At 42.6% G+C, this 24,469-nt stretch overlaps 2 protein-coding genes across 2 annotated transcripts; both read left to right on the top strand.

Moving 5' to 3' along the window:
• Positions 1-322: 322 nt before the first annotated feature.
• On the top strand, positions 323-4,716 carry amh (anti-Mullerian hormone). The gene is made up of 7 exons (XM_030784309.1): positions 323-539; positions 1,037-1,270; positions 2,165-2,346; positions 2,625-2,742; positions 2,867-3,011; positions 3,183-3,598; positions 4,295-4,716. Exons 1-7 carry the CDS (start codon positions 323-325, stop codon positions 4,714-4,716), a joined length of 1,734 nt encoding a protein of 577 aa, XP_030640169.1.
• Positions 4,717-9,058: 4,342 nt separating this feature from the next.
• oaz1a (ornithine decarboxylase antizyme 1a) lies at positions 9,059-15,134 on the top strand. Its single transcript, XM_030783921.1, is given in 6 exon segments — positions 9,059-9,224; positions 12,882-12,939; positions 12,941-13,027; positions 13,539-13,717; positions 14,007-14,092; positions 14,452-15,134. Coding segments are annotated over 6 exon segments (660 nt in total). The 5' UTR covers positions 9,059-9,105; the 3' UTR covers positions 14,583-15,134.
• The last annotated feature ends 9,335 nt before the right edge of the window (positions 15,135-24,469 follow it).

Here is a 24,469-nt window from a genome sequence, read left to right as displayed (position 1 = left end):
AAAGGTTGGTTGAAAAGGTGGTTTTTCGGAATCTTTTTGTAGCACCATGTATTTGCACTGATGGTCTCCTAGATCACTCTGTTGTCTCTCTCTCTCTCTCTCTCTCTCTCTCTCTTTCTCTCTCTTTCTCTCTCTCTCCACTGCAAACATCCAAAAGCAAACTTCAGAGCGAAAGCTTTTTCTAGGGCCCTACAGTCACTCAGAGTAGCCTATGTGTGTGTTCTGTTGTGAAAAACCAGTCACATCAAACACTGATTCCTCCAAGGACACACCGTTGTGTTGTTGTTTTGGCAAGCTGTCCTCTTCAGGCACGGGGACAGGAATGTATAAAATCCATCTCCCTCGCCGACCCGCCCAAAACAAGAGATTCGGCACAGCTGCGACCGGACCTGCAGACATGGGGTTGCGTCCTGGTTTAGCTTCTTTATTGCTGCTGGTTCTGGTGGCTGAGACTGCAGCCCTTGGACCACATCAACACACAGAGAGGGACAGGGAACTGGACCAGAACCAAGATCTGCAGCCAACTCACCCAGGACCAGGTCTGTTCACCGCATGTTTGCCTGTCTGCTCATTTGGCTTGACCTGCATGACTGCACTGAATGTACTCTAGGATGAAACACAGAGGAAGGACAATTTACCACTCAGCGTTATGGAATAAATAATATTACAGAATGAATATTCAGTCCTTGCCTCTCAGAGCTTATACAAGACACTATTTTAAACCCTAATTAAGCTGCAACTGAGGTTTGGATTATACCTGAGTGTGTAAATCCTTGCAGTTTACGCACAACTCGATCATACCACAACTTTTCAGGAAAAGTGGGTAGGAATTCTCAGGCTGGATTGAAAATGCATTGTATTCGACATACATTACGGTCTTACTAAAGCTCGGTTATATTTCATTTGCGTTCTCCAGAAAACCAAGTATACGTCTCAGATGAAGGAAAGAACAGGAAAGAAGAAAGCGAGGGAGAAAAGAAGAGTGTTTCACTTTCCCACAGTCTAACACCACCACACCACCCTCATGTTTACGCAGCTACACCGTGTTCTGGAGCGGCTCCGGATCACAGTGATGCTCTCGACGGCCTTTTCGCCGAGATCAGAGATTCCTGGGATCAGGAAAGCGAGCTGAACAGAGAGGATCTGAGCCGGTTCGGGTTTTGCCCAGGTTCCGACGGAATTCTGGATTTCCAGCTATCTGCATTAACTCTGCTGGCAGAGAAAGCCAAAAACCAGAACCACGGCCTAGAGCTGTTGTACCCGGTGAAAGGTACTGATGTTTCTCTCCGATGTGGAAATGTTATCAAGTAATTAATATGAATATTGAGTGTGTCACCGAGATGTGGTGTTAACATAGACATGACAGCACTGAACGCTTTCATGTCCACATCCATATCCTCCACTTCCATATATGATTTTTTTCTCTTATGTATCATGATATTGAATATTTATATTGCTGAAACTGTATGTTGTTGTTACTGCGGGAGACGTAAACTATGAAGCAACATTTATTTAGTTAAATACGTAATATCCGGCCAATGCCAGGACTGTCCAAAATGTTCCAATATTCCCAGCTATTCTCCTATTGGCCAATGTTAATTTTTGGTCTATGTTCTCATTCTAACAAAAAAAAAATCCTGCTTTGTAATATATACGTGCTGATTCTGCCTGAAAAGTAATGGGATGTAGTTTGATAAAGAGCGTAAATAAATAAAACATGAATAATTTCATACATGTTTAAGGCAGCGTATGATTAGACTGTGACCTGCAGTATCACGATAAGGATATGAACACAACAGCACTCAGTATCAGAACCACTGGTGTCTGGATACAATTTTATTCTAGATTATAGCAATACAAATGAATACAATTGTATTCTAGATTATAGGAATATAAATGAAGACCAATTTTACTCTAGATTATAGGAATGCAAATGAATACAATTGTATTCTAGATTATAGGAATATAAATGAAGACCAATTTTATTCTAGATTATAGGAATATAAATGAATACCACTTTTACTCAAGATTATAGGAATACAAATGAATACCAATTTTATTCTAGATTATAGGGATACAAATAAATACCAACTTGTTCTAGACTGACTGACAGAAGTATGCTCTGCTGGTTTCATTTTATTGTTATATTTGATCTTCTTGGTAGAGCACTATGATGTGGAGGAGGATGGAGATATCACACTAACTGTTCATCTCCAAAAGTCCCTCCCGAAAAACGGGAGTCCGGCAGGACAGGCTCCCATGATGCTCCTGTTCTCTGTGGATTCTTCCAAAGCAGGACAACTGAGGCTGTCAATCAACAGCCCCTCCCTTCAGCCCAGCACACAGGTTAGTCTTGATACACTAAAAATACTGCTTTTCTTTGAGCTTCTGAATTCCACAGAGAGAGAGAAAGAGAGAGAGAGAGAATGTATGTCAAAAATTGTTGAGTTTATATATTCTCAGAAGATACACTCAAATATGTGACGTACAAATTTACAGCGTGTTTTTTTTCTTATGTAAGACTATGTATGTCTTTGAGTTTGATTCAGTCTTATAGCCACAGCTGTTGTTGTGTTTCCTTTGTTGTCCTGAAATTGACTCATCTCTTCTGCCTTGTTTTTCAGACAGTGTGTGTTTCGCCGAGAACACGGTTCCTTCTTCTGCAGGGTAACCCCTCGGAGACTCACACACACGGTCGTCTGAAGCTGAGAATGAGCGCGTGGAAAACGAGAACAGAAAATGGTGAGAGAAGCTGGTTTCTCTGCTTTGGGTTCACTGGGGATTTTTTATTTTTTGTTATGATTCCATTTTTTTTTTTTTTTTGTTTACAAAAGCATCTATGAGTTCTGTTTCGATTCTCTTTCAGAGCAGAGGCTTGGCTTGTCTGAGTTACAGTCAGTCATAACGAGAAAGACGGAGGGTCAGAGTGTTTCTAGAAACCCAGCGGTTCTTCTCGCCATGGGCAGAGGAACGACAGACGTTTTAGGGGCCTCTCATACAAAAGATGACAGGTGTGTGTGTGTGTGTGTGTGTGTGTGTGTGTGTGTCCGTCCCACGCGCATCCTTTACTTCTTCATAACCTCAATGTTTCACATTTCATATCATGTGCTTAAGATTCAGCCCTGAATCATCCAGTCCGGTAAAAAAAACCAAAAAAACACAAAAACCTCTCTCTCCCACAGAGCCTCCCCGGGTCCTCTCGCTCCTTCCAGAACCTTCCATTTCCTCTGTGATTTGCAGACGTTCCTGAACGAGGTCCTTCCACAGAAGCAGCGTTCGTCTCCCCCCGCCGCAGTCACCCTGGACCGCCTTCACTCCTTACCTCCCCTCGTGTTGGGGGCGTCATCCAGCGAATCTCTGCTCTTGGGCCTGATGAACTCATCAGGACCGACGCTATTCTCTTTCCCCCAACACGGTTTGGGTTTATTGGGCCATAGGGTGGAGCTAGACCTCGAGCCCACCCTTCTTTCAGTGCTCCAAACACGGTTGGACGAAGCATTGGGCCAAGTTCGCAGGGAGGAGGTGGGGCAAGGGGTGATTGACAGGCTGCAGAGACTGAGCGAGCTGACCGTACTACCCAGAGAAGGGGAGGAGCCTGGTGCAGGTGAGGTGGTCTTTGATTGGATGATTGAAAGTTAACATTGGTAACATATTGTAGGTTCATTAGTGCACACTGATCTTATTCTCCCAAACCACACATTTTCACTCTAGACCTGAACTGACCCACATGAATAAACTAATCTAAGGACTTGAGGATTTGAACAAGAATTTAATAATCTAAGTCACTGCTGGGTTTAAATGACAAAGAGCTGTTGACTGGTTTCGAAGGCCTAGGTTTAAGACAAAGTCATAGTCGTGAACTGGTCCTTCCATGTCTCCATTGCAACCATTCTCGATGTAACTTACTAATTAAGTTACATCAAGAATGGATGATGGAAATGGTTGTTTAGAAAAGACGGCATTGGATACAGTGTAAGAACAAAGCTGAATGTCATTGACTTCCCATTTGTATTCTCCTGGTGACTAAAAAAATTCACCTTTCAACTCACATCTTGACCAGCTATAATAGAAATTATTTTTAGGAAATGACAGCAATCTTCAGTAACTGTTAGTGGCGCTTTATCATGAGAAGGTTCTATGCTTGATGATGGCATTTGATTAGCTCTATTTGATTTGCATGCACTTCTGGTACGTTGCCCTGGATAAAAGCATTTGCTAAATGAAAAAAAGAAGAAGAAGGAAAAAAAAAAAAAGAAATTCATCTCATGTCCAGGCCTATATCTCTTCCGTTCAGGTTTGGAGAGTCCTCAGGAGGTCCAGTATCGAGCTCTCTTGCTCTTGAAAGCCTTACAAACAATACTGTCTGTCTGGGAGGATGAGAGAAGCCAACGGGCTGCCAGAGGTGATCAGGAAAGCCCGGCGAAGACCAACGCGTGTCGGTTACACATCCTCACCGTGTCCCTGGAGAAGTATCTCCTGCAGCCTTCCACGGTCGCTATCAACAACTGTGGGGGGGCCTGCAGCTTCCCCTTGACCAACGGGAACAACCACGTGATTCTGCTGAACAGTCACGTGGAGGGCGGGCACAGTTTGGAGAGAAAACCCTGCTGTGTGCCCGTGGTTTACGAAGACCTGCTGGTGATAGAGCTCAACAGCGAGGGCACCAGCATCTCCGTCAAAACCAACATGGTGGCCAAAGAGTGCGGGTGCCGTTAAAACGTCGACGTGTCGCAGGGTGGAGAACCGTGGGGGGAAACTTCGTGACCGTTTGTGAAAATAGACAGAGCGAGCTTTGTTTTTTCATAAACCTTGTGTTTATTTTTTCATGTAAAATACGTTATTTTCAATTATTTATTGATTTCTCTCTCACATGTTGTAGACATGATATGCACTGACTATATCTTTACACGCAAAACACACACCCAAACTTATATAAATTATTATGTATTTGTGTGTGTGTGTGTGGTTTTTATTGTTCAATTACATATCTCTGTAAGCGTAAACAGTTGATGACATCTGAAGCGAACCCAAGAAAGCAGATCAAACGAGAATAGAATTGTTTGACGAAAAAGGTGCAGAAGGACATTGCAAACAACAGTGACAAATTAAACGCCATTCAGCTGAATGTTGACATTTCAAACAATTTCATTTTCACTCCTTGTATGCTTTTTCCCCCTTTTTTTGTTGCCTATTTTCCCAGTTATGTTTTATGTGTATATATCCTTGTATGTATTTTATACCGGTTTGTAGGGTCTTCCAAGTATTCCATTTCTAGCAAATGCATTTACACACAATAAAATAACCCATGACACATATTGACTCCTCATTGGCTTAAAAGATAATTACACATAGATTTCAAATTACATTAAAGCAATAAACTCCAGCTCCTGTAATCTGGTCTCGGACCCAAGTCCAACGACGCGTTAGAGCACGCGCTCATCAGCCGAAAACCTCTAACTGAAACTGTTATTAACGCTCTCCCTCGTCAACGTTTGAGAAACTCTGCAGTTTGACTCACAGACATGTAAAAAGAGTGTGATTTCATAGCGATTTTGTTCTGCTGTTAAGACTGACGTCAGCTCCGTTTATTCTCTTGTTTTGACCCCTCGTGCAGTTTCTGCATCCCTCCGTTAAGCTCTCCTCCTCTAAAACCCCATATCTCTCCCTTCTTTTCCGTGTCCCTCATCATTATTCTTCCCTTCGTTTTAGTAACCCACGCGTAGGCATTTCCCGGTTTCGGATCTTGGACATTCCGGTCCTCTCCCCAGCTTCTCCTCTTCTCAGGCCTCTCTTTCCAGTTTGCTTATCGACGTCGTCCGAACCCCAGCTCCAGAACGCGAGGGTGTCCCACCATGACCCAGTCTGAGAAAAAAGAACCCAAACACAAGTCCAGTCTCGCTTAAGAAATGAAACAAGTTTAATCTCACTCGCCGAATTCTTCCCAAATGTAACATTATGGCTAAAGCAAAGACCACCTGGAACTGGATGGTCCTTCATTCTCAGAGGGTGCAGATTTAGTATGAGATGGGCATAGCTAGGATAGCAGTTGGGTTGGTATTCTCTGTGGTTTAGTAGGCTCAGTGACTGATTTTTCTTTCCCGTATGAAGTCTGTTAACACTCCCACTCACACCACACAAGTGAATGAAATCCCGGAAATGTTAAGCGCTAAAGTCATGGCTTCCTGTTAGAGATGTCTGGGCCCAACAGCTATCTCTCTTGACCCAAACCACCAGCACAGAGGTACAAATTCAACCTCATCAATTTCAAAATGCTTTCAAATCAGCAAAAAGTAACGCAGTTCTGCTTCCACAGCTCTGACCCTGATTACCTCATTTGTTATGCCAGTGTGCTGAAGATCTCCTTCACTCCCTCTCAGGGCTCCCTCAACCTCCTCAAAATACGGCCCCAAAACCTCTGGAACACACACAGAAACAGAATAATCTCTCTCTCTCTCTCTCTCTCTCTCTCTCTATATATATATGTATATATATATGTATATGAGTCTCTGGAGTCTCTGTATGGGTCATTCAGATTCATCAAGCGATACATTTATTTGGTGGTGATACAATTATGAAGTAAGGACATTGCACAAAGACAGAAACAGAATACAGAGTTTTGGTGGAAAGCATCTTATCCATCACCTTCCATTTCTTCCACTGCAGAGCTGACCAGTATAACGATGATGGCGACCAGAATGCAACGGTTTAGCGTGACTCCTTTCCAAGGGTTTTTGACCTCGCTCAAACTCTTAATGGGTAAAATCCGTTGGTAGATCACTATTAGTCAGAGAATGTCATGTCAGAACAAGTTATCTCCTCGAGTAATATCAAGATGAACTAGAACATCACGTGACTGGAAACTGTAACTGAATGTCACTCTAACTGAACAGCAGAGCCCCCCCCCCCCCCCCCCCCCCCCCCGCCCAGAATCATTTAGATATATGCAGCAAACAAAACATGCAGACACAATGGCTTGATATAAAAAAAAAAAAGTAATATGTAGAGAAACCAGCAAATTTAGTACTATGAATGAAGATCAAAACAGATGTCAGGAGACAAGAATCAGACATTTCATTCTCATGCAGTAGAAAAACTGTTAGTATTACAAGGATACAAACTTTTTTGGTGAGGTTTGTTCTTCAGAGACTGAGTGCTTCCTTTTGGAAGAGCAGAAAATGGGCAAATTTTTTTTTTCATGGTGTAAAATCAAAGTAACAACAAAAGTAACAATACAACATCAGTAGCCTTGAACTGAAATAAAATGACTTATATCTGAATAAATGATGACCTACTTTTTATTCAAACTTCCCACTTATTTGTTAGAATTTATGATTCCTTTAAAACTGCATGTCATTTTCTCTGAGAGCAGTTGTGTAAAGCTGTGAACACCTGATGTTTATGCTCATGGTAGGAGATGCAGTCATGATTTCAGTATATGTGGCACACAGCGGTAATAACATGACTTAAAATAGACATTAAGTCGAATCAGCAGAGAGACTCGCAACAGGAGAAATAAACAACACATGATCGACTCTTAGTTGCTCTTAGAAAAGTGACAGTTTGATTTAAAAAAAATATTATATGTCGTATTTCTTTAGGTCTTACCTGGCATAACCTTTGCTGTTTGGTGACAGAATAGAGATATGATTTCAAAACCTGAGTGGCACGACGGGTCTAGTGTTCCGCATCAAATGCACATAGGCTGACTGACAGCCACAGGTGACCAATGAATGAAAAAAAAAAAAAAAACCCACCCCGTCATAATGTTGACACCGATGCCCACGACAGGGTCTTAATGCGAGGCCTCTCTTTCTCTGAGACAGTGTGTGTGTAGGGTCTAACGACTTTTAAGAGTTTATAGTGTTTATCTCTCAAGTCTTAAGTGTTTAGACTGTTCTCGTCTCATTGCAATACTGCACTGTTCTGTTCTTCAAAGAGTGTTCTTTTTCTAGTAAGCCTTTATTCACCCTAGTAAGCCTTTATACTGTTCCTATTTGCAGTAATGCCGGTATTAACACAACAGGAATCATCCAGTGTCTGCATTTTTGTAAATGTTGTGTTTAACCTTTGGTTTATTTTTAGTTGTTACACATCAGTTGGCATTTAAAATCAATTAAAAAAAAAAAACGACTGAGACTGGAGGGATCATTAGTAAACAGTGATTTGCCAGTGAGGTCAAATTGCTGAAGAATGAATGATGCTGCTGATAATGTTGTTGCTGATGCTGATAATGATGGGGAGGGGGGCATTACAGCGACTGGCTACAGTAGTTAGATAGCACTTTCACCACTCTGTCAGGTATTGCAACAATTTTTTTACTGTTGTCCTGCATGTTACAATGAAATCACGTATTCAAGATATGCATGGATCAAAGTACAGGTACATTAGAGTGTAACCTGCCATGAATGTTCTAGGTAATTCCATGAGTTCTCCACACCTTTTCAAGATAAAGAAACATTACAGGGGAAGAACCACGCCAGCGGTTTACAGTGATTGTTGCACTGGAAAGCACAGAATCGTGGCACTGACTTATTTTTTGATTATATGCAATGCAGTAAAATAACTACACAGTGGAAGTAGGCGATTTATAAGGGGGGGGGGGGGGGTGAAGGGGAATGCCATCCCCCTTGTTAGCAATATAACCAAAATGCATCCCCTTTGATAACCTTCCATGCCCCTATATACTTTATAGAGTAGTGTCAGTGACCACTGGGCCATCCCCCCTGTTAAAATATAACAAATCGGCTGCTGGATATTGGAGTAATGTTTTTAACAGGATCCAAAGATATTCCTCCACGACACAGTCGCGGAGACATTAAACCAAACATCAAAAAAAACATCCGGTCGTTCTAATAATGGATTCACACGAATAATATCTACTTGTTTCCTGATTTGTGGTAGGATTATATAAAATAATTCTGTGCAGTAATTCAGTTCATTGCTACGTGACGTGATCGGCTTGACAAGACACTCCCATATTGTTATTTCCCTTCGGTGACGCTGGGTCGCAAAGCCCTATCACTGTATAAATACCACTGTCTACCAGTATTCAGCTCGATTGAGTAGGTGAAAAGACGCAGATCTGAGGGCCTGGACGTTGGCCGAATGGTTAAATCTAACCTTCAAACGATACTGAATAGTCATTGTTTTGTCAGAGAAAAAGAGAGTAATATATCCAAGATGCCAGTGATCGAAATGACCCACAATAAACCCGAGAGTGAAAGGTAAGATAGGTGTTGAGTTGGGTTTTTTACGTCAAGGTCTCCGCGGCCTAGCTATTTTAGTTAGCATAGCTAGCATAAGCAAAGAGTTGAGCTCGTTAAGCTAGCTAGTCATAACACCTCCTACTATCGAACGCTTTTCAGGGAACACGAGAATTAAGCGACAGCAACAAAGATTAAAGAACCCTTTGCCATGCGTATTACACAATATATGTACCACGGTTTAATGTTAATAAAAATCATATTTCGGGTCCAAAAATTATATTATGTCGATTCATTTAGTTTGGTTTTACAGTTGTGTCTGTAGCTACTGTTAAAATTCGACTCGATAGCTATCCGAGGCGAATGGCTCGGGTTGTTTACTCGCCAACTGATCTTTGGCCTGTGCTGTTTTTGGCACTTTGATAACCAGGTACGATTCGGCTGTTGGTTTCTCATTACAACAAAAGCAGTATTGGTTGTTTGCTAGGAGGAGAAATTAAAAATACTGAATTGAGATTGTGGTTTGCTTTTCAAGCGCGATTAACTCGTTCAGTGTTAGTTGCTACGAGAGAATATTACGCTAGCTAAATTTAGCAACGGTGGATTAGCATGTTAGTTAATAGCATACCTGGTTGTTCCCTGGTTATTTCTGGTTACAGATAAGCATATAACGATCATACTATGTTATCTTAAGATTGCCACTTCGAAATAATCATACACTCTTTAAAACGGGTCTCCGCATACCGAGGACTGTTTGATTCAGTGGAATATTCTAGAGAGAAATTACTTTTATAAGCTAACCTGTTTTAGGGTGACTAGCTCCCGTAGCTAGCTGTGCTAATTAATGTTGTTTGCATACGTGCGTCAGCCTTGTTAGCAAAATTAGCGATTTAATTAATCCATCACCTACTCTAGCAAGTGGACCTCATCAAAATTATAAACTGTGAGATAATTTTGCACTCTGATACTTTTGTCCTGTACCTTTCGACGAAACGTATACATAAGCGAGAGAGAGAGATTATCAAATTTGTTCTCCGAATTGGCTAATTGCCTGAAAAAGTGTTGATTTAAATATCGTTTTAGTGTTTATTCACTTTCATTTTCCCCATGAACACTGCCAGTATTACTACCGAAATGGTGTAGAAACGGCAGCCAGTTGTGATTTAACTAGTTTGCTCTATCGGATCTCTCAAATTATTAACTTTTCCCCCCTGAAATTATTGCATCGTGTAATATTAATATGTAACGTTTCAGTAGAAATTTCTGGCGACGTCCAGCCCCCTGTTTGTCTCTCGTGCGTCATCAATATATCACGTATTTGTAAGGTGTTACTTCGACGTGATAAACGCGTCACATTTTCTTTGTGGTAATTTTATGTATTCTCTGGGGAATGTGGAGTGTTTCTTGTTGGATTTATAAACAAATTTATCTGGTTTTAGAATAGAGACGGTAAACGTTTGTCAGTAAACGACTCCTATAGCGAAACGCGTGGGTCAGCAGAAAGAATATAGGTCACTGAAAAGCAGTAAAATGGAATGTACTGAATTCGAGAAGTGTGAAGTCAAGTGTTGACTCAATCCTGGTAAAACGTCCGTGAGGTGCTCTGATGAAACAGATACTTGGAGAGTCATATTCCCCCCACTCTTACAGTGTGCCTTTGGTATTTAGGGGGGAAACACGTATTTGAACGTTTTTTCTCCCTTGAATTGCTGTTGAATGTAAACGAACTGTTGGATTAATTTAAGGCATAGTTAGCACCTTTTCAGGGTGTAGTCAGTGTCAGCGGTGCTGGTGTTGGTGGATAAGGCAGAGGTTTGGCTTCCTTTGTGCTTCTCCTGTGTTGCTCTGTGAAACAGCTGTGACTGCTGCCAGCTGGTTTGACCTTGTGATATGATGTTGTCCCAAATCCCGAACATTCTGAAACGGTGCAGAGGACCTATGTGTGAGGCCCACGCACGCACGCGCGCGCACACAGACCCAAAAATATGTTACACTTTCCAGAGGGATCGCTTTTTAAGCGGAGTGTTTTTGAAGGAGTCCTGTTCATTTTCATTCATCAGAGAAGCTGTTGCGCAACAGAGAGAGCCTCGTTCCCACGTGACTGCTACAGCTGTCGCAGGCTTTACTGAGCCTCTTTGTATGCGTGCGCGCGCACGCGGGTGCCTGTGTGTGTGTGCACGCGCACTGATGCCCGCGCGTAGGTGTGTTAGAGGAGCTCGTCTGGGCACGGTGCTACATTTCTCACGTTTGAGTTAGGAAATGTGCAGGATGGATCAGCCTGAGCATCACATGACCTGCTTGACTGCCATTTCTCTCTCTCTCTGTGTGTGTGTGTGTGTGTGTGTGTATACGAGTGAGCTGTAGACGAACTAAGGGGGTTGGAACATACTCCTGTTACCAACACTTGCCACTGCCCACTGATAAGTCGTTTCTCTTTGTTTTGGCTCGACATGGCTCTGCATGGTGCGACAGTAATCAAAGGGAATGTGGTTTTTATGAATTCTTATTATTTGTTATTATTTTAACAACAACAACGAAAAAAAAAAAAATCATCACGTTAGCCCCAGAATGTCCCACTCCTTTTTCATTTTGTGATTGGAAACTGGGAAAGTAGTGTTTATGGATTCATTTAGCGAATGCATTCGACCCAGAGCCGTCGAGCTGGTTTAGTCGACGGGGAATGAAAAGGGAGCGCGCCTCTTGTTTGCTGTGGATGTTCAGTTTTAGGCATTGTTAATGAAGCTCGGGGGGGGGGCGACGTAGCAGGCTTCGAGACTTCCTCTTATGCCCGCCCCTCTGACCACACGTAACACCAGCGGTCCTTTGCTGTTTTGGCCGCCTGCTTTTGCAAATAGCGGCCGTCTCTGCCAACTTTCGTAACGGTCATGTGTGTTTCTTCAGATAAAACCGTAATTTGTCTGCGCAACAGTTTACATTTTAACACTTCAGGATCTGATTATACCACACAAGGAGCATTCGATTAATAGTTAACTCAGAGTCTGCCGTGCAGTGCACCGGGGCTGACGAACCATGTAAAGCGTTGGTAGTTAATGTTAAATCTTGAAAAGAAGCACTGTTTGGGATTAGTCGAGTCTCTCCTGGGGGGGTGGCTATGGCGCAGGGGTCAGTTTCTCAGTTAAGCCAGATAATTTGAGCCAGATGTCAAGACCGTCCAATAGGAGGACGGCTTAAGGACGTTCTTATTGGACGGTCGTGACTTTTGTCTCAGGTCAGCTGACCCAATTTGTGTAATGCTTCTGTGATCCTCTGTGAACAGTGAGCATATGGTTGAAAACCCGCCAAGCTTTTGGTGTACTTTGCTGGAAAACAAACAAACACATTCCAAAACCTCTCGAGTGGTTCTTGTGAAATAAGGACCAGGGTGGCAGTTCCACTCAAAGTCAAGTCCAACCTGTTTTTGTTTTGTTTTGTTTGGCTGGCTATTTTGAATATGTTGGCACCTGTGAATGTGTACCTCTTTTGTGTTACTATATTCAAAATTGAATTCAGTCAAAGGTTCTGGATGAATGAACATTTAAAAGGGGAAAAAAAAAAGTTTACTGTTTTTGTTTGATCCACACAGTGGTTCGATTACACAGACATCACGATAAATTCTCTCGTTTACATGTTTTTTGTTTGTTTTTTTTTGTTTTTTTTTAAATTTGTCCCTCTCCCCAGTCCCCGGCGGTGCTCCGGCTGTTGCAGTAACCCGTGTCCGGGGCCTCTGTGGTGCTCCTGATGCCCCTCTCCCACCCCTGAAGATCCCAGGTGGGCGAGGGGACGATCAGAGGGATCACAATCTTTCAGCTAAGATATTCTACTCTGTGAGTCGCTCTTCCTCTTCCTCATCCTCATCCTCATGTCACCTCTGTCAGCAGCAATACACTCGCATATACATGTGCACGTAGAGGCATTAGCTTTAAGGCACGAGAGTGAATTCTTGCTTCAAAGGAATAACAGCCTCAGAACATGCATGCCTTGGACTTCAGTAACATGACTCTTTTTGTTGTTTTTTTTTTTATTTTATTTTTTTTGATATGGGAGTTATTGCACAATGGAGTAATGAGTAACCGTAGCTGCCGAAAGGGAGAAATGAAACTTAAAGCTGGCAGCTGAACTGAAACCACAGCCTTTTGTCACTCAGTTCTTCCTCAATCTTGAAAAATGATGATTTAAAAAAAAAAAAACTTTGCAAAAACAAGCACCAATGATTCATACTGGTGATCTGTTTCTCCTAAGACCATAATGAAGGTTAGTTGTTTAAAACCTCTGTTAATTTAAACTGGTGAATGAAAGATGTTTTTGTTGTTGTTTTGTTTTATTGAATGCCATCAGGATGCTCAGTTGCTGGTTCTGGAGGAGTCACCCCCCCCCTCGAACGGCCGCGTGCGTTTCCTGCTCTTTGAGCCTCGGCACTTGGAAGGCAAACACATCGTGTGGAGGGGGGCGCTGAAAGGAGCAAATCTTTACATCGAAATTCCTCCCGGAGCTCTTCCGGAGGGCAGCAAGGACAGGTGAGGCCCCCCCCCGTCACCTTTTAAATCCAGTATACTCCCCTGGATCCTCACAAAGGAGTGTCTGATGAGTCACGTTTTCTTCTAACGTGTTTTTTTTTTTTTTTTTTTTTTTCCCTCGGAGGATTATGTGCTTTCCTTTAACATTTTTACTTTTCTTACGTTTTGTTTGTATGTGTGTGGTGTTGTTGAATTAGGGATTTGTTGGAGTTGTTTTGCTGTCTGTCTGTAGATGAAATGACTTCACTAACTTTTTTTTTTTTTTTTTTTTACACTTTTCCTCTCCCAGCTTTGCTCTCTTGCTAGAATTCGCTGAAGAGAAACTTCAAGTTGATCACGTTTTCATCTGCTTCCATAAGAATCGTGATGATAGAGGTGAGACAGTGTGTTCCTAGCTTCTCTTTTTCTCTCTCTCTCTCTCTCTCTCTCTGTCTCTGTCTTTCTGCATGGTTCTTTCCCAGTCCACCTCAGAAGGGTTAAATTGACAAAAGGATGTCTGGTTATGTCATGGAGAAGTGCTCTTATGTAATGTATTAGATTACGTAAGTACGCGCACTAAGAAATCTTATAGAGGAGCCAACGGAATACTGCGCTCAGCTCCTGGGATGATGCGCTAGCTCTTGGCAGAGACGCTAATTGAGAATCTTTAACGTCCTTTAAGTCACGCTGCTAGAATATTCCGATTGTATCACGGCGTCTAACACACACACACTCTTTTGTGTTGGTCTCTCTAGCATCCCTACTGCGGACGTTCAGTTTCCTGGGCTTTGAGATTGTGAGACCGGGCCATCCCCTCGTCCCAACCCGCCCCGACGCTTTCTTCATGGCTTACAGTATCGAGAGAGACTCATCCGACGACGAATAACGCCGACCGCCTGCACGCGCTCACTCACTCACACACTCACACACACGCGCACACACACACATTGATTTGATTACACTCATGCACCAAATGTTGTCATTTCTCAAGATAAAATTAGCAACTCTTTGCATTTGTTGTTTCCTGTGAATTATTTTTTTTGTTTTTGTTTGTGTTGCTCTTTCAGTGGTTGTGCTATATTATGCTGATATTTGCACTAGTGAGAACCTGAATTCCACTCGACGAATAGAGCTCAAAATTCTCGCCGCTGGGTTTTAATTCCTAAACGAATTTTCTTCCTTGTTAATTCTCCCTCTCTTTCTTCATATCCATATAGACTTACCCTCTCCATCTCTGGAATGTCATATTTATGGTTTAAAATTCCCATAAGACAAACTATTGTATGTAGTTTTTGTTTTCATTGCTGTTTTTTTTCCATGTTTATAATTTTTTTTTTTTTCTTACCGTGTGCATGAATCTTGGGGTTTTAGTTTAAGACAATTGACCGATCTGCATGTTGTCACAGTACGCAGAATAAAATGCTTACTTTACTCCAAATCTGACTGTTCTTGTTTGGCGTCATCAGTATGAATGCTTAGTCTCAGGGGTGATTCCACACGCAGCAGGAGTAGAGAAGAGAAGTTCCTATTGATTAGTCTTGAGTTTTTTGGGGGTTTTTTTTTTTCGGATGAACTTTTGTTGCTTGCTCCCAAATCTTGCTTTGTGGTGTCGTACCCATGAGACAAACAGTTAAAGTACTCTGACCATATTTTGATTTTACCACTTCAACTGCTCATGGCCTTTAGTTTCACCTGAACTTTACTCTGCACATACAAAAAGAAAGTCTTTAGGGGGGTAAGCGAGACAATGAGGTGTGAGGTCGAGACTCGGCAGTATTTGCGTTATCTGTTCAGTCACAGGGCAGATACGACTTTTGACCCCCCTCCCCCAAGTCTCAAGATAACAAGGCTGTGTGTCCTCTGATCGCAGACACAGACAGCAGAATTTGAGTTCCAGTTCCTGATAAATGCGTCCGGGTTCAAATCTTCTGCCTCTGTGCTTCTGCGCACGTTCACATCCTTATGTAGTTTTCCAACAGCTGTTAATAAGTGAACTAGCACCCAAGGTCAGACAGACAATTCATGACCTCAAACTCAGATTTACGCGGATGACCTGAATATGAGCTTAAAGTGGCACGCATGGGATTGCAGTCATAAAACACAGGGAATCCAGCAGCGACATTTCGTATCTGTATAGAGAGTCTTTCGCGTTAAGATGCGCAGTATGTGATATGTGTGAAACACAAAACATCTTTTAAGAAAAAATAACATCCTGTACAAAAAAGTTAAACAGGACATGCACAGAAGAGAAAAAAAAAAAAACATGTAGCGGAAATTTAATAAAGCAGATTAAGAAAAACAAACATTTGAGGAAACCAACTGAAGGTAAATATTAGACTCCTTTGGCTTGAACTGAACTGCATTTACTGGGTCATTCTGTAGTTTACACAAGTTGACCATTTGCATGCCTCAAAGTATTGAAAGCTTTTGCTCTTCACAGATTATTGCATGTTTAATCTGTGAGTTTTTTAATCTGTGGACTAGTGATTAGTTAGATGATCTGGGGGGTATTTCAGAAAGCGGGTTTAGTTAACTCAGAGTAAGTAGAAAACCTCACAGAAGAGCCCTACAGCTACATTCTCCTAGCAAAACAAAGCCACAGGGCCCTTCTATTAGGAGGTTTGCTACTTACTCAGAGTTAACCAACTCAGAGTTTTCACTAAACCCGCGTTCTGGAATAACCCCCTGATTTATCCTGAGGATTAACTGAAAACAAACGTCTCAGTTTACGACGTGGTGCAGTCCCAGCCACCCGGTTGCATTGAGCATAACCTCTGGATCAGTGAAGGAGAGATACTGCAAACACAGATAATCTTCCTGGTCCGGTACACGCTGTTTCGCAAACAGGCCTTCCTCCGCTAGCTTCAGAACCAACAGAGAACGTTTGAGCTGCAGCCAGTTCTGAAGAACCGTCGGCTCGGGTCGGTTCAGCTTGAAGACCCCGGCACGCGGGCCCCAAAGAAGAGCTTGGAGAACGCCGACTGCGTCTGCTATCCTCAAACCGCCACCATGACCCAGGAGCAGGTTGCAGATATGTAGCAGCCCAGGTGTGTATGGAGATGTCTGAGGGGTGTTGGGTGGAGCTCCGGTGGCGTCTGACACATGTTGACAGTGCTTGATCAGAATTCCGAGTTGAGCCTCCTCTGATCCTGCTACCTGAAGGGAATCCGCTTGAGTAGGGTAACTGGTCAACACCACACGTGGGGCACCCAACTTCTCCCAAAGTGTCTGTGTTGTTTTCTTTCTGTTTTCTCTTGCGGTGTCCTCCCATCCTCTGCTGCTTCCCTCACGTTTACCATTACTGTCATCTCCCTGTGTCGGGCCGCTGTTTTCTTCTCTCTCTTTCGACTTGGTGTCATCTCTCGCTTTTTCCGCTTGCTCCTTGCTCGAGGTTAGTGGCCACACAAGAAAGATGTTCTGCGGTTTCAGAGGTTTGAGGGAGACGTTGTGACGTCGAAGGTGCTGTAAACCTTGTGTCACTTGGAGAAGTAACACGCAGAGTCTTCGTTCGTAGACTTCAGGCTGGGTCAAATGAAGGTGAAGCCCCTCTTGCACAAAGTCCTCCAGAGTAGCCCATGGAAAATCCCTCTCCACAGTCACTGCGTTTCCTTGCTGTAAGAGTGAGGAAACAGTCTGTTCTTGGTTGGTAGTAACAAGTGAGCGGTCAAATCTCTCAGTGCTGCCCTCAAGTGGTGGATTTGCAGCCTCACATCCACCTTGCAGCATTTCTTTTGCTGTGGTTCGTGGGAAATGAACAACAAGCCGCTGAATGTTGGAATGGGAGGGAAGAGGCAGTGGGTTAGTAACCACAGAGCTTCCCCTGTTTACCTACAGAAAAAAAAAAAGATGCTTTGCATTAAACATCAAATCTGGCTCCTCTTCTTTCTCCTCTTTCTCTCTTGTTGAGTACAATATAATAAGCTACATTTGTACAATGCACATCTTGCATGTATAAGCCTATAACCTGTGCTAGATAACTGTGAAGTCCTTCACTTTCAAGTGCGAGTAATACACACACCTCACATGTTGTAACAACTTCTGCCAGTTCAGAGGAAGTTGATGAGGTTTTATCTGAGGTTTCAGCTCTGTAAGCCTGGTCTTGCCATATATGGATGGATATCGTCTGTAGCTATGGGAACAGAGTGACAATGCCTCTTTTTTTTAAATAACTGTTAGCAGTTCTTCTCGTTTTTACTTCATTTTCCCCTTTGCCTTTAAAGGACAATACTGTATATGTCATTACAGGTGTTTCTGCACTGCGCCTCTCATGTTCCCCTTATTACTGAATTCTTTAGTTCTTCAGATCATATTGATCTTTGGATTGATGCCAAAATGATCTGAGAATGTTTCTCTCAAGAATGAATGATCCAATAATGTTTCATTCACATAAAGGACCCAAGCACAGGCATCTGATATACCAAATGACATTTGGCAAAGACATCTGATCTGCAGGAAACCAAAGACACAGACAAACATCTAATTGACACATATTTAACTAACAGGGCTGAGACATCACACCCATCTCACGATCTCGCTGAACTAGCGCCTGACCTTTGCGGAGAACATCCTCCCATGAATTTTTGGACACTTCACCACGTAGAACGTGTCCTGATCTACACATTTCGGCTCGAAGTCTTCACACAGCAGGAGATCCTGTGGCTGAAGCATCCGAGTTTCCTCTTCATCCTGATCCTGGGGGCAGGAATCCCGCTCCAAACGTTGAGTGACGCTCCTAAGGAGCGACAGGAAACGTTGTTGGATCCCTTCGTACACTTCTCCCTGGTTCCAGAGGCTGAGGGAGAAATCGAGAGGTTCGACGTCAGGGGCGTCGAAACGAAGCTGCTCCAGAGATGCTTTACTCCACCCTTTCTTTCTTGCGTCCTCTTCTTCGCCGACTTGCATCGGTGAGACGTGCGTTTGACTGCGCGTGCAGAGGGGGTTTTCATAACCTTGGGGACTCTTTGGATGGGCAGGGGGTGGGCGCGTGGACCAGGCAGGCAGGGATGCAGTGCGTGTCAGCCTCTTCTTGGGCACTGGAGGGGGAGTTTGGTCAGAGAAAAATCGTCCCTGGTGGTAATCTGGGAAGGGGTCCAAGAACACAGAGAAGACTGGACATCATGCACACATTTAGATAATGTTAAATTGCTGAGGTCCGTAAAATTACAACGACCTCAATTCATGGGATGCTTTGCTATCCGATTCGATATTTGATTTGCTAACTCCAACTCCTTCCTCCAATATCAGAGGAATATTTTTACAAAGAATTTAGCTGAAGTTCAATTGATTTCATGAGCAGTCTGCCTGTGTCATGCACATTAAAATCAGTAGTTTTTAGTTGTGTTTCTCTGTCCGCTTTCTGTCTACAGAAAGAGAACATATTGTTCTAGTTTATGTAAGTTTGTGGGTACAGCTGCTTATCAAGATGGTGCACCACACCACTCTCTCTCTCTCTCTCTCTCTCTCGCTCTCTCTCTCTCTCTCTCCCTTTTTATGTGTTTGTGTTTTTTGTGTGCATGTGTGTGAGTGAGTGTGATAGTAAGAGAGAGAGAGAGAGAGCGACATGTGAATTTAACCAGCTATTACCTATCACAAACAAATGGGATGGAAAATTTTGTTGCAGGAGTGTATACATAAAGTATACTTTTGAGCATGCCACGCTATGGAGACCACTTTGCTTCCTCATTGTTTTTGGCAAAGGTGCTATGCATGCGCGGTTTAACTGTCTGACTCGTGGCTCGCACATTGACGGAGTTTAGTTTCCCACGCTACTTTCCCTTATACAACTGTCGAAAAAAAGAGACAGAGGAACTTGTACAAGGCGCTCGAGTGAAATTTTGTAGCGTGGCGTTTCACAGTCTGCGACCAGATAACCCTCATTCAGTTTGGCAGAGTGCTTACACTTGACACAAGCTTTTCTTAAAGAATCCGTCGTACTGTTTATAAACTGGCTAATTAAGTTTAGATGAACTGGAAACTTAAAGCGTTCTCACCGAAGTGACGATGTATAGGGCACTGGGTAGCGTTACAGTCAACAGTTGAAGAGAAAACATCTGAGAATGGAGAATCTGAAGGTAACGGTGTCCCAGAGGGACTGAAGATGCCCAAGTCAGCGTCACGGTCAGGGCTAGAACTTGAGTGTGTACTTCTAAAAACACACATGCAAAAGCACATTCACAGACGCATACATAGATCAGAATAGAAACATCTGTAGATTTAGAGGTACTTGATGAAACAACAGTATTCTGTAATATGTAGAGTCCCATGAAAAAGTCCCTGTTTCCTTTGGGAGTGAGTAATTTCGTGTAGCTGTGGTGAAGTCATCACACATCAGGCTGTTTTATTGGTCTGTTTCGTCTCACCTGCGCTGTTTGATTGGCAGTGCTGGCGGTTGATTGAGTCTCCCTGTGCCTCGCAGCGTCCCGTCCATCGCTGAGATGAAAAAAAAGAACTTTGCTGGGTCACACACTGTCTTTCTCAAATGAAACGTGCTTTGTCACACACCTTCAACCAACTGCCAGTTCCTGTCGTGCACTCCCATGTGCCTCCTCTCTCTCTCTCTCTCTCTCCCCTCTCTCTCTCTCCCCTCTCTCTCTCTCAAACACACATACACCTTCTCTTTCTCGTCTGATTATCTTGTCATGTTGGTACCGGAACAGTTTTACGTGTATACACTCTCATGTCTAAGGCATATCTACTCTCTAATCTAACCTCAGTTTAAAACGAGGAACATACAACACAACAAAAACCACTCCCATTCAAAGCAAATATATATTTTCTCTTTCATCCAAATTCACATCTGCTACGTCGAACTCCGATGTGCTGTTCCGCAACGTGATACGGTCTTACTCGTGAAATGTTGTCATACTGCTGAGAAGGATCAAGAATTCATACTTTCATTCTTGTTTTTTTGTTCAACTTTAAAAACCTGATGAGAATTTGATATCTTTTATCCACATAGCCTTTCACATAAAACAGAATAAACTTTTTAAGTATTTTTACTTATCCTCTTCTCACTTGTTCCACACGAACAGGTGCGTCAGTGGATTTGTGCTTCACTATTAAATCACCAGAGGTCGCTGTTCGTTAAACGCCCTCTACTCCACCGCTCCACACCCAAGTACTCGCTCAGCTCCAATATAACTCAATGGAAACAGCACGACACAACATTTTTCATAAACGTCTTACGGGAGCTTTCTCATAAGCGTCATTACTTCTGTTTGGCATCACCTACATGAATCATTTAGCCTTGTAATAAGTCTAACTTTGACAATAAAATTTGTTGGGTGACGTAGGCTGCTTCATAAATGGCATGTCATTCAATAAATTCAAAGCCCTATAGGCCTGCACAAGTGCGCAGAAACTCGTCGAAGTGTTGAATTTGAATTAAGGGAATTAAAATCCGACTGTCCAGGTATAAATTCTGCTCAGTTTCCCAATAATTTTATGCTATTTCACCAGCGCCCGAAGAGAAATAACTGAGACAATGAAGATTTTTTTAATGTTGATGATAAAGGCCGTCAATTGACAACAGAACACAGGTAGGCCTTTAAAAGAATTAAAATGCCTCATGTACAAAATGAATGACACCCACCTGGTCAAACAAATGACAAACAGCAAGTGCCAAGACCTGTTGCCTATTAAGAGATGACTAGTCCAATCTTTAGAAAAGCAAATGGGTGACAAACAGTCTCCGGCTTCACGCTCAAACGGTGGAGTCGGTAAAGTAGTCCTGCAACGGAGAACTGCTCGGCACTGGTATTACGCATTTGTAAGAGCGGTCTGCATTTTTATTATGCATTTGTAAGAGCGGTCTGCCTCGTTGGTGTAGTATTTTAAGACTTGTATGTCGAAGTTGTAACTAGCACAAACTGGATGTGGTAAGACGATGGAGCACCGGGGCATTGTGAGTGACGGGGGTGTGGAGTAGAGCTGCCTGGAGCAGTAACGCTTCAATATCCTAACGCGCACCATCATCACAACAAAGAACAATATTTACAAACTCTGTCACGGTAAACATTATGAAAAATGCATGTAATTCAGTATGAAGGCCCAGTGCGTGGGACTCCGAGTGAGCGTCCTAGAGAGTGATCACTCAGTGAAAGGAGAGTAGCAGCGTTGTTCAGTTCAGGGCCTGAGGGGATTTATCAGATAACGAAAGAAGGAGAAAGAGTGAGTCACACAAACAGCGTTACCACTTCTTCTTCTTCTTTTTCATCTGGTCTTCACTGATCATTCAAGCAACTGAAAGGTCATATACTGTTCAGATGAAAAGTGAACTGCGCCTGACTTCATCAAGACCACCATCTGGGTTTGCAGTTCACAATATTGTGATAATCTCTCTGTCGCCGCTTTTACCACAGAAAAACAATGACAGTACAATAATGAGGCGTGACGATATGATTGTCACATAGTATATTCGTATCTTTTGACCACTCTACCATAAGTAAAAGGACGATCTTTTGGTTCACATATCTCATGAATACAGCGGGATAGCATGTCGTGGCTCAGAGTGCATCTGAATGAGCGATGGATTTTGTATAGTGACATCCGCATGAATGATAATAGCCTACCACGTGACTGAATCTGTCGTATGAAGAAAACACTGCAGTATTCTGTGTCAAATCTCATTTTCTGTAGCCAACGGAAGATTGTATTTTGAATCAGTTATAAAGTGGAATGAACAGCGCGCCATTTCCCTCAGCGAAACATTAGTCCCATGGTTTTGTGAATGTTCTGTACATATAACTGTCGATCAATCTAAACCCAGAAACCTAAACAATGTGGACAGATGGTGAAAGAAAATGGTGAAAGATTGTTCTTAACATGTTCTCTTTATATGTATATCATTCCATTCTATTCAACCCTTGTAGGAAAGGAATTATATGCAAATAAAGTTTATATATTGAATCTGAAACGAGAGCAGTAACTCTTGTTAGACTAGCTAAACTCTTAGTAAATAAGAACCGTTATTGTTTATGATGCAAGACTTAGCCTACGTAGCCTATTGCATCAAAAAGAATTGTTTCGACGCGTGGTGTAAACTTTAGCACCTTAAAATCACATGCAGTATGTGGTTCACAGAATCATGAAACACCAGCACAGAATTCTGGATTCACAGATCTCTAGTTCGCTCCGTGCATAGATTTAACACCATCAGAACCACAGTCAGCCAAAGGGCAGTCTCTTAATCTAGAGTGATGTTTGTGCGTGCAGCACATTCTCATAAGAAATTTAACCTGTGCAGGTAATAGTTCATACTGTGTGTAATCCGTGAGGGGACTTGCTGCGCACGACCATACACATATTCATTACCATTCCTTATGTTAAACATCCTGATCAAAAGCGGTTACGTTTGCAGGAACTATTTTTGGACGGGCTGAAGTAGGGGTGGGTTAATTGTCTGTAGTGAAAAGAGGAGAGAGCCCTGTTTTAATGATGTTTGTGTGAACAAAAGACGGAGAAGACACCGAGAGCACTGAGCGCCGGCTGAAGTGGGTCATTGTAAGGTTTTAATGGCCAGCTTCACTGGAAACTGTTACACAGTTAGCCGTGAGGCGGACAAAACCCAAGACTCTAGTCACACTGACGCGTCAGCAGCCGACCGCAGCGCATGCGAAATTGAGCACACGTGTGTGCTCTCTCTCTCTCTCTCTCTCACTCTCTCTCTCAACAATTTACAATTAAGATGAATTAAGTCAGAAATGCATTCTCTGTTTTAGTTCTTTTTTAACTCCACTACATGTATTATTATAAAGTCTACGACAAAAGGGAAACTAAAATGCGTATTATAAATGCAGATACTTTGTCATTATTGCAAGTTTAAAGAAATGAATTTTAAAAAAAAATCTACCGCTTTGCACAATGACATTTTGGCGCTACCAACGTCAATGTGCAACACTGACAGTACAGTGTGATGATTCAATCGACTTTTGTTCGTTTTGAGTGTGGTTGCTCCGTTCAGATGCTCTCCCTGTGGGGTTACAGAGGGAATACACTGCATAGTTTATATGGTGCAAAGTAACATAACTTAGAGCGCACATTACAGTTTTTACTGATGTGAGAATTCACTTAGAGATAAAAAAAAAAATGATGCACAACTCAAATGCGCTGAAAAAAAATATGCATTTATTTAATTTCTTTGTAAAGTCTCTTATTCACACCAATGCACAATAAAGATAATACAATGAAATTCTTGAAGAGGTTGTAGTGTCAAAATACTATCCGGATAACAATTTAGTATGACGTCTCCTTTTATTGCTGGGATCTTTCGGACTGCTTTCAACATTATTTTTGAGTATTAAACAGCGTAGCAGTTCTAGTTTGTTACATCTAACTTCTTACATTAGTTTCAATGTTGCATCCTTTTGGCCAGTGAAATGTTTTCGCAGGACTCCCCACAAGCTGCGTTTGGGTTTATTTAAGGTTGCCTGACTGTGCGTTGTTGGGCCAGAGTTCTGTGGTTGCTGCTTCTTCACCTCGCCGTCCTTAAGGAGACGTCGCATGGACGAAGTCTTTTCAGCGGTTTTGGCAGTGACGAGGATGGGTTGGTTCTTCTTCAACTCCACCTTTGCTGGTCTCTGAGAAGCGCTGTCCTCCTCTCTGTTCCAACGTCGGTGTCCCATTTGGAAAAACAGAGCTTCCTCGTCGGCTCTCTGAGGACTCTGACTTAAAGTTACAAAGCCATAGGGCGTGGTGACTTTGGGCAAGTGAGGCAAGGAAAGAGCGGCTCGACTGGCGGGGTCAGAACAATGTTGGACTTCCATGAGTGGACAC

Source organism: Chanos chanos, chromosome 9, assembly GCF_902362185.1.
Source record: "Chanos chanos chromosome 9, fChaCha1.1, whole genome shotgun sequence".
Classification (NCBI taxonomy): domain Eukaryota; kingdom Metazoa; phylum Chordata; class Actinopteri; order Gonorynchiformes; family Chanidae; genus Chanos; species Chanos chanos.
This window is presented reverse-complemented; position numbering and strand designations above follow the sequence as displayed.